Source organism: Thunnus albacares, chromosome 21 (assembly GCF_914725855.1).
Source record: "Thunnus albacares chromosome 21, fThuAlb1.1, whole genome shotgun sequence".
Taxonomy (NCBI): domain Eukaryota; kingdom Metazoa; phylum Chordata; class Actinopteri; order Scombriformes; family Scombridae; genus Thunnus; species Thunnus albacares.
The window spans coordinates 20,277,491-20,290,060 of NC_058126.1; the positions used below are offsets into that span (position 1 = coordinate 20,277,491).

Genomic DNA, 12,570 nt, shown 5'->3' on the forward strand with positions numbered 1-12,570 from the left:
TTAATACCAGAATTGATACATACCAGAAAAGTAATGATAAGCTTTAAGACTCATCTCTTTTCTTGAGCCTTTTAATATTCATCATGAAGACATGAATGGTCACATTCTGTATTTCTTTATTTATTTATGCTCTATCTATATTAATTATTTGTTCTCTGTGCAGTGCTGTTGTGTTTTTTAGGATTTAAATCCCTTTTTTTATTTATTCTATTCTACACTTTTATTACTTTTCTCCTTGAATCTTATAACTTTGTCTGTGTTTTCATTTGATTGTATTTCTCAGTCTCTGTAAAGCACTTTGGTCAACTTTGTTTTTAAATGTGCTCTATAAAAAAAGAATGCACAGCTGTAGTTCGTCTCTATGACCACTAGATGCCAGTGAACACTCATGATACTAAAGTACACTGACTGACGTCAACATCAGCAAAACAATAACATATTTTTAGAACAGGCTTAAAAACCTTTTTATTTAGGGAGGTTTTTTCATCTTAACTTGTATTTTCTTGATGTTATCTATTTATAATGCTGTAGAACTTTGAGATTCACTGCGAATGAAAAGTACAGTACGAATTAAATGCATATTATTATTATTATTATTATTATTATTATTATTATTATTATTATTAGTAGTAGTAGTAGTAGTAGTAGTAGTAGTAGTAGTAGTAGTAGTATTAATGATTACTCTGCAAATATTGAAAACATAAGCATAAATGTTAGTACTTACATGACAGTTAACATCAAAGTAAAGTAAAAATCAATACTTTTATTATTATTATTATTATTATTATTATTATTTTATTTTATTTTTTATTTTTATTATTATTTTTATTCATATTTTATTATCTTTTACTTTTATTCATTTATTATTTATTCATTTATTTTTCATGTAAGTTTGTATGTTGCTTAGGCAGGTGGGGATGGGTGGCGACAAGGGAGGGCGGAGTTCCTGTTTGTTTGATGTTGAAAACTTCAGGTGACATGCATATCGACATACCTGTCGATCAAGATTGAAGAATCATTTATTTGAGGACTGCAATGGAAATAAGTCTTCAGTCTTTATTGTGTTTTCATCCTCTGTGATTTTTAATGTATGTAATGACTGCAGTGCAGTGTTTTTAATCATCTAATAAATTCATTAATTCATTTAAGATTTAAGATGTTTATTGTCACTCCGGTTATACAAGTACAATTGTGCAAAATACTTTGACTGAGTGGCTCCATTAGAGAAAAAACAATAAATAAATATATATAAAAGGACATATACAATATAATAAGGTACGGAAGAGGATTAGGGCCATATGTGAAAAATTTATTTGAGTTCTTCTGACTTTAATCTCAGAATTCAAATACATTTTTTACATGTGGCCCTTATCCTCCTCCGTCATAACCACTGGTCGTAACAAAATATAAAAATCAATATATGTATTTGAAAAAATATATAAAAAGGTGGAATTAAGGCATAATCTCTATCATTGTTTTCTCATGGTTCAATCTACAATCATCAATGAATTGTTAACTAAAAAAACTTTTTAAAAAAAGTAAACTCAATGTCACGTCACTTTCAAGTTATTTGTTTTAACTGAATCATACTGTGAGTTCCACATTTTTGTTATGTTCGGCGCGGTCGTGTCTAGATGATAACCTTAGATTTGCGAAAGATCTCGCGAGAGTGATCATTTGAATTCAAACCATGATCTTTCCCTAACCCTAACCAAGTGTTTTTGTGCCTAAACCTAACCAGACCATAAACACAACATTGGCACACCATAAAACATAATTATGTTGTGCAACACGCACAATGAAGGAGCAACGCGTAGAAATCTCGCGAGAGAAATCTAGGGTTACCTTACGGACACGACGTTAGGTACTTTTATGTTGAAGGATTAAAGCGGAAGTCGTGTGCTGTGTTGTAACTTGTCAGATTCCTAAACAAGTAACGGAACCGGGCACAAAGTTGTTTTCTCTAAACCCAGTAACTTATGGCTGACGCGCTGTGATTGGAAACGATTCGTTGTGTGTTGTGTTTGAGAGGAAGATGAGTTAGTAACTTTACCTGGACGCCAAACTTTATTTCAGTGTGCGTCATGACTTCAAACACAGGCCGACTGACAGAGGGACAGTCCTGGACCGTTACCATCCATGAAACCAACTGAAGATAAATGGAGACGGAATAACACTTCATAACACGGAGGACATGAATTTCGGTGTCCCCGCTAGTTCGCTGCTGCTGCTCCGTGCCTGCGATGAGGGGGATTATGAAACGGCCCGGAGCATCCTGGAGCCCGGAGCCCCGAAGGAGTCCGGGCGGCAGAGCAGGCTGCGGTCAGAAGCGGGGTCGGAGTGCACCTCCGCCGCGGACATGTTGTCTCTGGTGCCGGTGGACTGCACGGACGAGGAGGGCAACACCGCCCTGCAGTTTGCCTCGGCCAGCGGGCATGAAAACCTGGTGCGGTGTTTGCTACGAAAGGGGGCCTCGGTGGACAGCCGCAACAACTACGGCTGGACCCCGCTGATGCAGGCTGCAAGGTGGGGCTGCGGGCTGGAGCTCAATGCACCCGTGTCCGAAAGTCTCACCAAACTTTATTCAAAAATCTGGACATTTCACTTGTAGCTTCATGTAGTAGATGATAAACTCCTCTAAATTACAGTTTAGGAATTTTCAGAAGTCCTTCTTCAGTTCGGCGAATAGAAACACAAGTATCAGTAAAAAAAGAAATAGCTCACTGTAATTCGTTTGTCTGATATTAATACGAACCTTTTCTACCATAAAACTGAATGGCAATGTTATAATTGCAGTGGGGACTGTGGCTTCTTGACTGTCACATCTTTTATTTTTATTATCTGGATTTTATGCAGCCGTATATGTGTGAAAACAAAATAAATAAGTAAATAAATAAATACAACCGTGGCACTATTTTGAAAGTTACTTATTAAATGAAAAAAAAGAAGTTATATTTGGTGGATTATCACAACACAGTCTTGAATGTTAAGTGTACAAAGCAAGGGCCTGATAAATTGACAGATGTTTGCATGGAGTTTGGTGTAGCAACATGTATGTACTAAAATTCTGTTCATATTATAAGCTTTTATAATCTATAGGGGTTTTTCTGACTTTGTGGGAATAATAATAGTTATTTTTAGGCAGGTTAACTAGCTTGCACTTACGGCTTCAAATTTGACAAGCTGGATTTAAAATATTCCATAATTCTCATAAAAACTTGACTTAACATTGATTGAAATGCACACATTTGATGTACTTGCTTCCAGATTTCCCTCCCAACCCTCTGAGAATTGAGTCAGCTTAGAGAAGAGGACCCTGTTGCATTTGTAACAAAAGTGTGATGAACTGGATAGTATAAGTCCTGCTCGCTCTTTAATTTTCTGTGTCTCTAACTCTCCACTTAGGTTCGGTCACCTGACTGTTGCCCACATCCTCCTAGAGAACGGGGCAGAGATTAATGGACGAAACAGGCTGGGTGCAAGTGTCCTGACTATGGCTGCTCGTGGGGGACACACCCATGTAGTGAAGCTACTCCTGGAGAGCGGGGCATACGTAGATGACTACGATCATCTGGCTGTTGCTGCAGAGGCCGTCTCCAATGGCAATAACAACAACAGCTGCAGGTTTGGGCATTAGACTAAAACAAATTAAACTGAAAAAAAAATTAGTAAAATCTTAAAGTCAAGGACTGGCCTTAATATCTTTGGCTCTGTCCCTTCTCTCCACAGCGCGGCTGGTTTTGGAGGTGGTGAAGGTTGTGCAGGAGGAGGTGGCGGCAGAGAATTCATGGACATCACAGCCCTGATGGTGGCGTCTCAGCACGGCCACGAGGCTGCGGTGCGCCTGCTGCTAGAGTGGGGCTCTGATGTCAACTTTTCCCAGAAGACCACTGGCTGGGGACCACTGATGGTGGCCACCCTCAGTGGGAAGGTGAATGATGGATGGATGGTTGGATAGATTGGACCTAAAATACATTTTGGGTATTGTAGGTGTCATGTGGATGTGGCAATGTATAGCATGTACATTTACAAGTTTGTTTAAAACACAGCTGCAGCACAAATGTATGTGTTCTTTTTTGTTGTGAGTTTCTGAAGCAGCTGACAAATTAAATTATGTGTGTTTTGAAGGTGGCTGTGGCTCAGCAGCTGGTGGAGCGGGGAGCTGACCCAGACCGGGTCAATGTACTGTCCAAGACGGCTTTTGAGCTAGCCATGCAGCTAAAACAGAGAGACGTCAAGGCTTATCTTGACTCCATCACTACTGTCCGACCACAGACAGGTTGGTCATCTTTCTCTGTCTTAAATACAGATTTGCTTTATTAGCATGATCATGATACACTGGTCTGCATTCATTAAGTAGGTTGTACAAGGTTTACAATGAAAGCATAATAAACTGAATGTAAGAAAAAAAAGACAACAAATGGTTCAGACATTACTAAACTACAGTGTAAACAATATGCAACTGCTATATACACAAAATACTTGAATGAAAGAAAAACTAATTGTCGCAGAATTGAACATCTACTGTATATGTTTGATATGATGAGATGCAGATTAATAATTGGATGTAATAATAATAATGATTAGAACCTTAGATGAAAGGAGATCAGATAAAGACAGGAAACAGATTTTGAAGGAAGCTCCGCTTACTGGTGTATTTGTGTGTGTGTTGTCACGACTAGAGTCTAGTCTTTCACTGCAATTAACACCAGTGTGAAAGTGAAACCAACAGGGGTGGTCCCGTCTCTAAAGGAAGAGACAGACACACTCAGCTTCTTTGATCTATGATGTGTTTTCTCACCAGGAGTTCAGGATTCACTTCATTTAAAAGCTCTGACTGTGAAATTAACAACACATAAATCTGTAACCAGAGTTCACTTGTGCCTATATTGTGTGACACTTTTGCTATTAATGTTTAAGATGAATCAGACTCTTTTATGGCTGATCAGGCAGTGATTTGTTATCCCATTTTTTGGATACTGGTCTGAAATGTAGGTAAAACAGAATTTTGTGTACAAACAGAAAATCACTTTTTCACACTGTACAGATGTTTCAGCTCCACCAGAATGTTTTTACTTCTCACTTTCTTCTTTCTTTCTCTTTGTTCAAGCTCATTTTTATTTTTGTGAGAGCAAACTCTGCAGTGATTAGTATTTATGTACATAGCCCCCCCCCCCCCCTACACACACACACACACACACACACGCACACACACTGACTGATAGTGCTGAGCTATGTGGATTCTGGCCAAGTAGGACTGTTGTTTCAGAGGATATCAGAACTCTTTCCTCAGCCTGGCTTGTTTCTTCACAGACGACGAGAGAAGAAGACCAGATGTGTTCAGTGCCCTCAAGTTGGGTGAGTTATATTAAATACTTCCAGAAAAAGCAGAAATAAAAGAACATTTTTGTTGTTTTGTGTTAATAAGATTTAATTGTAATGTCTGTGTTTATGGTGATTTAGGGAATTCCCAGCTAGTCAAAGAGATCTTGGAGGAGGATCCCACTCAGGTGAATTCATCCAATCAGGAGGGAGCGTCACCTCTCATGATGGCAGCGGTGAGCGGTCAGTTAGAGGTGGTGCAGCTGATGGTGGAGAAGAACGCTGACATAGACAAACAAGACGGTGTCCACGGTTGGACCGCTTTAATGCAGGCCACCTATCATGGGTGAGTTGATGTTGGTTTCATTGGTTTTCAGTTCAAAACACAAATAAAATGAAAAAAATATGGAATATGAGGAAATTTGCACGTTATGCAGTTATACAGTATTTAGGCAGACATAATCAATCCTTTTCTACTTTTTTTTCTTTCTTTTCCTCCTTATAGTAATAAAGATATTGTCAAGTACCTGTTGAGTCAAGGGGCTGATGTCAACCTTCGAGCTAAGAACGGATACACAGCCTTTGATTTGGTCATGCTGCTAAACGACCCAGGTAACCTCACAATCATCACTCTGTCTTACAGCACTTTGGGCAAATTTGGTCAGACTGAAGAAACAGCTCTTTCCTAGTTAAGTTGCAGGATGTTACAAATGTAGTAAAAATCCACCATTTGAAAATAGTAATAATGCTGCGAGATATTTGTCTTTTATAGAGGAATCATCTTAAGACTTTGACCTAGGATAGTGGAGGTACTAGTGATTTTGAAATATTGACCAATGAAATTTTAGAAGCGTATTTAAAAAACTACAACAACATCTTTCCACATTAGTCATTACATATTGCATTATTATGTACTCTTCTATGTTTGTAATATATTATTAGAGATGTCTGCCAAACTTAAATTTATTCTCCAAATGCATCATATCATTAGCCTTTTATGTCCTAACAACTATCAGACAGTAGCACTTAACAGTCTATGCTATCACGTTTCCACAATGTCCTTTTACTCATTGAATCCTTATTTTTTCCCCTGGTGTCTGCTGTGGATTTGGTCAGACACTGAGTTGGTGCGTCTGTTAGCGTCAGTGTGTATGCAAGTAGATAAGGATAAGTCCAAGCGCCGTGGCAGAACTTCACTGACGCGCTCCAAAAGCCGACACTCCCTCAACAACGTCCCTGTGCCACCTGACGACAAAGGAGGCCTTAAGGTACGATAGAAGTCTCACAGCTGTCTGTTTATCTTTCTAAATGATTACACATTACATCATGTGATTACAGTCAATTTAAAATGCCCTTTTCTCTTGTTTTTATCTTGTATTTTTATATCAAAGTCCAGTTACTTTAATATCCTGAACAATCCCAACTGCCGTCTCTGTCTTTTTAAGAGTAAATTGAATTTATTTAGTACACATACACACAAACACACATTACCTGAAGCTGTAAAATGATTACTGCTCAAGTTCTGCTCTTGTTTAGTGTAGTATTGATCAATTATTTATATGTTTTATATGTTTTTTAATTAAACTGTAATAAAATTTTAACATATTGCTGATTTAATGGTAATGAGTGGATGATATAAACATTTGCAGTAAAGAAATCCTACTATATCATTAAAACTCTTCCCAATGACATGTTTGACTCCGACTCTGCTGCAGTCCTGGTGGAGCAGGATGTCTAATCGATTCCGGCGGCTCAAGTTGACTCACACTCTGAGACACGGCCTTTCCTCCAATCGCCTGGCTCCGTTTCCAGACGATGCTGAACCTTCCTTGGACGCCACAATGAAGGCAAATATGAAGCCCGCTGGAGCGTCTAACGGGGCGCTGGCACCAACCCCTGCCTTGGGAGGGAATGACATCAGCACTGCCTGGGCAGTTAAGAGCAAAGATACTGGTGAGCCAAAGAGTAGCTGAGAGTTTAGCAAAGGCAAAAACTAGAGAATAAAATTTAAACCTAAAAAAAAGGGAGAAACCCACATATATTTTAGCATATATGTGCAGGAAAATGTAAATGATGTTGGTTCCCTTTTCCAGGTCTTTGCAGGACATCTTCAGAAAAGGAGGACTTTCTAATAACCACAATGGTAACCAGCCTTGAGTTTTTATGTTTGTGTAACAACCTTTTATTTTATACATAACATTTATTTATATGTTTCAGACTCTGGTTATTGTACTTTATAACTACCATTAGTAGTAGTAGTTGTGTTGTGATTACACTGTCTTTTCCATCTCCTCCAGCTTAGAAGTGGTGCCCCCCTGACCCGGTTGCCCAATGACAAGCTGAAAGCAGTGATCCCTCCCTTCCTCCCTCCGTCCAACTTTGAACCGTGGAACTCAGACCGTTCGCGCCTCCTCAGGGAGGGAAAGAGTGAAGCGCCCCGCCTCCCTATGCCACCCCAGAGGAAGCTAAACAGCAGTGGAAACTCAGATATTGTGAGTTTTTGTGCATGACAGGGAGGGAATGTTTGTGCTGTCTCTAACAGTTTGTATGTCTTTCATTGTTCATATCTTTCTCTCTCCTTTATTCATCAGACGTCTATCAGTCGTGTGGTTAGCAGGTCCATTAAGTTTCCCAGCATCCCCAAGGGGCCCTCCTCCTCCTCTCCGTCCAACTCTGGTCACTACCACTCCCCGCACTCCTCCGGAGGCTCCAATGGAGTCGCAGGACTCAACCGGGACTCTCACAACCGTTCAGGTTCACACATATACTGACAAACACAAATTACATATTTGTATTATAAAGTACCTGCAACACAATGTGTATTCTTTCCTCTTGCTTCCACCAGGGGGCAGTGCAGACAGTGTTCTCTCCCAGATAGCAGCCCAAAGGAAGAGAGCAGCGGGCCTGATAGACGTGAAGGCTCAAGCTCCAGAGAAACAGCACAGCCAGACACAGAGTCCACCTCCACTTCCAGCCTCAGCACCTGGCCTGCCGCTGCCTGACATCAGCCTCCCTGATATCCACTCCCACCCCAGCCTGGTGGCCTCCGACATCCACTCGAGACGGGTCTGTGTTCTGTTTCCTTTCTGTCATTACTTTGGTAAAATGTGTAAAGTTAAGAAAGTGGCGCCATGTACCATTACTATAGCGAGAACAGTGGGAAGTGGGTGTTTTTTTATAAAAACTTCCAATGAGATGCCTTTTTATGTCAGTGAACAGGTGCTTATGTCCGTCTGCATTTCTTGTAGAAGATAGAGTTGAACAAGAGACCTCAGTCAGGGAATTCCTCCACCTCCAAGAGCACGTCGCCCACTCTAACCCCATCTCCTTCCCCAACGCCTAAGCCTCCTGCTGGGGCAGGAGACTCTCTGTCTTCAGCCTCGTCCCATCCTCGCTCCAAGAGCAGTGGTGGCTCCAGCAGTGGAACCATCACCGATGAAGGTAATACAGCACTGAATCCCGGGGTTAAATGAAAATAATCAACATATGAAATCCACACAAATTAAAATCTATTTGTAAGCACAGTGGCCATGGGTGTCAAGTTTTAGCACTTTCTCTTAAGTCATACTGTATGTTTTTGTCTTTAATTTTTTTTTTTTTTTTTAGATGAGCTGTCAAGTATCTTGAAGAAACTGTCGCTTGAGAAATACCAGCCCATATTTGAAGAACAGGAGGTATTCTTTATTTTGTGCCAATAGTGATTCCAAAGCATTTGACTGCATCACTGACCTGCAGTACCTGAAAGGACTGGACAGTTGCTGTTACAATAAACACATAAAATTGCATATGTTAAAGAGATTTGAATCTGTTTTGCTTTTTACTTCCTCTAGGTGGACATGGAGGCATTCCTCACTCTGACAGATGGAGACCTGAAGGAGCTGGGCATTAAAACAGACGGACCCAGACAACAGATCTTGGCTGCCATATCAGAGCTCAATGCTGGGAAGGTGCATTTGGTTCAACATATATGGTTTTGCATTTCATCTTCTAGTGCTGTGTTTCCAGTGCTCTCTGGCCTTAATTTATAGTCTTTCCGATTCCAGTTTTCCACAGTACAACCCAACACTATATTATAATAAATTTTTAACATTATGAGCCAGCAGAGATAGGCAGAATTACTTTGAACGAGGATGGAAATTGTTAAAGAAGAACAGCTGTACAGTGGATACATATGAGAGGGACACGATATGTTAAAGTATAACAAGAGCATCATCTTTGCCTGAAAATATTGCTGGTGTATAACGAACGCTGTTGGCTTTTCATCAGGGCCGCGAAAGGCAGATCCTTCAAGAGACCATCCATAACTTCCAGTCTTCCTTCGGTAGCAGTGCTAGTAACCCAAGACAACCAGGACAACCACGCTGTAAGTGTCCAATGTTAAAGGAATAGTCCAACATTTTGGGAAATACACTTATTCTTTATTTTTTACCTTTGGACTGAGCCATGCTAGCTGTCTCCCCGTGTTTCCAGTCCTTTTGCTAAGCTAAGCTAACCGACTGATGGCTCATCTAACTCTCAACAATTAAATGTCATTCCCAAATGTTGAAGTATTTTAAAACTGGAACTCTAATGGAGAAACTGAAGAAAGTACATCCAAAGACAACATCATAATCTGTCTCCTACCTCTTTTTTCTCTGCTCTTCATCAGCTCCAACTAGTTGGATGAGACACCAGGTTCGTTCCTCCAACAAGAGGTAACCCAACAGCACTGATGAGCACCACCTTTCCAGGAAGTACACCAAAGGTACTTAAAATAAGAGTAAAATGCCAGTGACCTGTAGCCAAGGCACAAATAAAATGTCTTCTGGACACCAGTGTCCCAGACCACTAGAGGTGTTGGTGCAAGAGGACGCTGCAGCAAAACGACCAACCAGGCCCTGATAAACCGCCTGTATAGGACCCTCCAGGACAACACCGCATAAAAGTGTTCCTCTTATGGATCCTAAAGCAAGGGAGGGTGTGACAGAGCTGGCTGAGTCCAGTCCCCTGCTGCTATTTTACACGTGATGTGCGGCAAACGATGTTTTTTTTGCCATAGTGATGATGCAGTTGCCATATCTACTGCTACAGAGTGGATAAAAGAGCAGGAAGTAGCGAAAGACAATAAGATCAAACACACAGCACAGGGAGAGCGAGTGAGAAAAAAGAGATTTTTTATTTTAACGGAGTGAATGCGAAATAATGTAAATGTGTTGCAAGAGAGAGATTATGAATATAACATGAATAAAGTAGCCAGAGAGACTGTGACTGAGACTTAAAAGCAGTTGTAAGGACTAAAAGGCTGCACTGATGAGGAAAGCAAACAGAGGAAGAGAAAGGAACATTAGCTAAGCAGCATCCAGTCTACTGGACTGCCTTTACTAGTGTGTTTGTCTTGAATTTATGGACCACTATGTAAACAGATGATTTCTAGTCAGGACTGTGCTGACATGAATAAATAAACATGATGATGATGCAATAAGTAAATGTTTTTTTTAACCGTTTAATATCTTACTGGATTTGAGATGAAAAGACGTTGGCAAAAACATTTCAGGAGCATTTTATGAGCAGTATAAATTTTGTTTGAAAGAGGTGCATTGAGCAATAGTTTCCACTGGGCCTGTTCTGTGTTTTCCCATCTGGCTCCACCATTAAATGGCCCGTCTGCATGCAGACAGAGGGAGCGCTACATCATTCCCAAATATCAGTTGCTTGTAATCCATGTCTTAAATTCAGAGCATGAGCAGTGTTCAGGATGTATCAGGATCTGTTAAATATGATATTTGAACTATAAATCATCAACACTGAGATCATGTCCTCTTTTGGCTGTATCTGCATGTTGTGTACTGTGTGTGAGAAAACATGTAAAAAATTAAAATATGTGCCTAGAATTAAATACTGCAGGATGAAGTAAGCTGAATACAAATTGCATTCAGTGGTGCCCACTTTTAATAGTTGGAAAACAAGTTTCAGATCCAGGTTTTTCTGTGTGTATAAACAAATAAACCTTCTGTGCCGTCTATGAGACCGTCTTCCTTCCACAAGATGGCAGTGACCTTCTATTGATGCAATAAATTACCAGAGTGACGCCGACCCGCTGCATTGTTGTACTCCACAGATCCTGGTCTGTGACGTGTTTGTTTGTGTTTATCCTCATGAGCTCTCAGACTGAAGTCTCTCCTGCAGCTGTAGTAGTCACATTAAAACCAACAGGAAATAGTGTAGCTGTCTTAATTATCAGCCAAGGAGGTGTAAAGGCTTTGTCTAGGAGCTCAGAAGAAGCTTTCTACAACTGAAAAAGCCCTCAGATGGTGTTTTAATTCATATAAAATACTGAAAATTTGTTTCTGATATGGTTCTTCCACAAAAAAACGTAAAATCCAGAATTTAGGACGATACAAATATTTCAAATTTCAAAAGCTTAACTGCTCTCTTCTTCACTGAGAAATCTATTCTCAAGTGTATGTGCAACGGAGGCTTCAAGTTTCCACATCACACTTGTGTAAGTTACATTTTGGACCGCTAGTTGTGATGTCACAAAATCATGCTCGTAAGTACACGTCTTAAACTCAGATTTATTGGTCGGCACACAGAAACTTTCCCCCTTTCAGCAGATGAATGCGAAAACAGCCTACTAGTGTCAAACTGCACATACATCATTCTGCACAGTGAAGCTCAAACATCCAGGTGAAGGAATAAGAAGCAAAACATGTTTGAGTGGACTTTAAGGAAAATCAGTGTTTAGTAGATACATCATTGTCCATTTTTGGTTGTGAAACACACACAATCTGACCTGATTGAAATCAAGATTTTTACGGTTTTTCAGTAGCGAACGACCTGTCAAATATTTGTGTTTTGTTTTTTTTAAAGCTTCTGCCACTACGTGAACGCGACCAGCTGATAAATATGTTGGTTTAAAACGACAAACTCTTCAAATCTCTCAACCTAAAGTTCAAAACATCCCCAAACATGACCAAATAGCAACACACTGGCGTTGCTCAAATCATTATTGATGACCTGGATATAGACTGGCCCGACAGGCAGGCGACAGGGATCCTGTACGATTTAATGAAAAGCATCACTCAGCGTAGGAAAGCTCTCCTCTCCGGGGTTGCGGCGGATCGAGCGCTCTGATGTACAGTCATCATGTGTGAGCTGTATGGAGAGAGAGAGAGAGAGAGAGAGAGAGAGAGACAAACTAGAAGGGAGAAAAATACATTTGGAATATATTAACATCGCTGTGGCATGTGGGCAGCAAATGGAGTGACT

At 40.2% G+C, this 12,570-nt stretch overlaps 1 protein-coding gene across 1 annotated transcript; it reads left to right on the forward strand.

The window, feature by feature from the left end:
• Positions 1-1,870: 1,870 nt before the first annotated feature.
• On the forward strand, positions 1,871-11,321 carry LOC122972696 (ankyrin repeat and SAM domain-containing protein 6-like). The gene is made up of 18 exons (XM_044339953.1): positions 1,871-2,526; positions 3,406-3,624; positions 3,730-3,931; positions 4,129-4,279; positions 5,314-5,358; positions 5,464-5,668; positions 5,828-5,934; positions 6,439-6,590; positions 7,038-7,275; positions 7,416-7,465; positions 7,620-7,814; positions 7,914-8,076; positions 8,168-8,388; positions 8,571-8,763; positions 8,929-8,996; positions 9,153-9,269; positions 9,589-9,685; positions 9,971-11,321. Exons 1-18 carry the CDS (start codon positions 2,195-2,197, stop codon positions 10,018-10,020), a joined length of 2,805 nt encoding a protein of 934 aa, XP_044195888.1. The 5' UTR covers positions 1,871-2,194; the 3' UTR covers positions 10,021-11,321.
• Positions 11,322-12,570: the final 1,249 nt, after the last annotated feature.